This window comes from Rhagoletis zephyria, unplaced genomic scaffold (assembly GCF_001687245.7).
Source record: "Rhagoletis zephyria isolate East Lansing unplaced genomic scaffold, Rhagoletis_zephyria_1.1 Rzeph_scaffold_62131, whole genome shotgun sequence".
Lineage (NCBI taxonomy): Eukaryota > Metazoa > Arthropoda > Insecta > Diptera > Tephritidae > Rhagoletis > Rhagoletis zephyria.
The window spans coordinates 96-1,558 of record NW_016219182.1 but is presented as its reverse complement, the minus strand read 5'-3'; the positions used below and the strand labels follow the sequence as shown (position 1 = coordinate 1,558).

General features: G+C 42.2%; 1 protein-coding gene across 1 annotated transcript; it reads right to left on the bottom strand.

The window, feature by feature from the left end:
* Positions 1–98: 98 nt before the first annotated feature.
* LOC108356617 (putative protein kinase C delta type homolog) lies at positions 99–891 on the bottom strand (the record flags this gene model as incomplete). The annotated part of the gene is made up of 4 exons (XM_017607719.1): positions 749–891; positions 539–686; positions 302–481; positions 99–239 (listed from the first exon to the last, which is right to left on the bottom strand). Coding segments are annotated over exons 1-4 (606 nt in total), but the record flags the coding sequence as incomplete, so codon positions are not given.
* Between the last annotated feature and the right edge of the window lie 572 nt (positions 892–1,463).

Here is a 1,463-nt window from a genome sequence, read left to right as displayed (position 1 = left end):
GTCGAAATATTGAGTATCCAATGGATGTTTCTAAGAAAAAAATTAAATACCCTTTGGTATCAAATAATCCAATACGTTTTTATCAGGACACAACTCACCACAAGTGGCTTGAAGGGCGGCGGTAACTGCCGCTTCTCCAACAAATCCCAGTCTATGGGTCTGAAGAATATGTGTTCGCTGATGTCGCCAGCAGGGCTGTACTGAGATCCAATGCGCCTGGTGTAATCTTTTTCGAGTAGCTATCAAGACAATGGATCCTTAGCCTATGAAAATATATTAAGGTTTGATATGGAGGACTTACCCCTCTCAAAATGCCGGTGGCCTCTGCGGATATGTAAACGGGGAACCATGGAATCTCATTGCAGATCGACCAGAATAGTTCATCTTCATCGCAGCCGCTGAATGGCGATTGACCAATCAACATTTCATAGAGCAAAACACCAAATGACCACCAATCGACATTTTGATTGTATTTCTCGCCCTGGGCGTGGAAGATGAAGGTGAATAAAGAGATTGCTTGTATAATTTGTAAATTTACCTTTATGATTTCAGGCGCCATGTAGTCTGGTGTTCCGCAAAAGCTGTCCGCTGTTTTGTCGAGGTAGATCTGCAATTTGCACATACCGAAATCGGCAATTCGGACATGCCCTTCGTAATCCAGCAGCACATTGTCCAGCTTAAGATCTCTGCAGAATTGGAGGAGAGGTTTGAAAACATACGCACATACTAAGTTGAACTGACGTTTTACCTGTATATGATGCCTTTCTTGTGTAGGAACTTCAGACCGGATATTATTTCGGCACCGTAGAATCGAGCGCGTTCTTCCGGGAAACGTCCACTCTCCTGTATGTGGAACATTAAATCTCCACCGTTGAGGTATTCCATAACGAAGAACAAATGGCTCTAAAAAAAATTGAAGCAAGCAAATATAGGAAACATTAATATAAGAGGTCTTAACTGGATGGGCTGAGGTTTAGGTTATAGCCAACCAACCCTAATTGAAATCTATAAACTTAAATCAGTTAACGAAGCAATGCGATTCTCAATTACTGCCAAGCAGGACAAAAACTCTTGTCGCAATCTGTTAATAAACAAAAAATATGGACTTAGTGGCGCTACCAAGTGAGCCCAAGTGAGCCAGATTGGCCACACAGTAACACAGGTAGCAGAATGCAAGCCGATGATTTTGACATTGTTTTTTTTTGAAGAAAAAACAAAAGGCATACATATATGTACATACATACATACATATGTAAGTATATGTATCTATAGCTGGTACATCCCGCCGAGGAGTTCGAACAGATTGCCACCAAGAAATACATACCCGGCCCTTTAGGGTGTGGAGCTCTTCGATACAGATGTCTATGCAGTTTTCATACAGCCATTTCAAACTAGCGTTGAAAGCATCCAACTCGGAATCCGGTGGTCGTAGAGGAAGAGAGAGGCGATGGCAAGACGAAGTG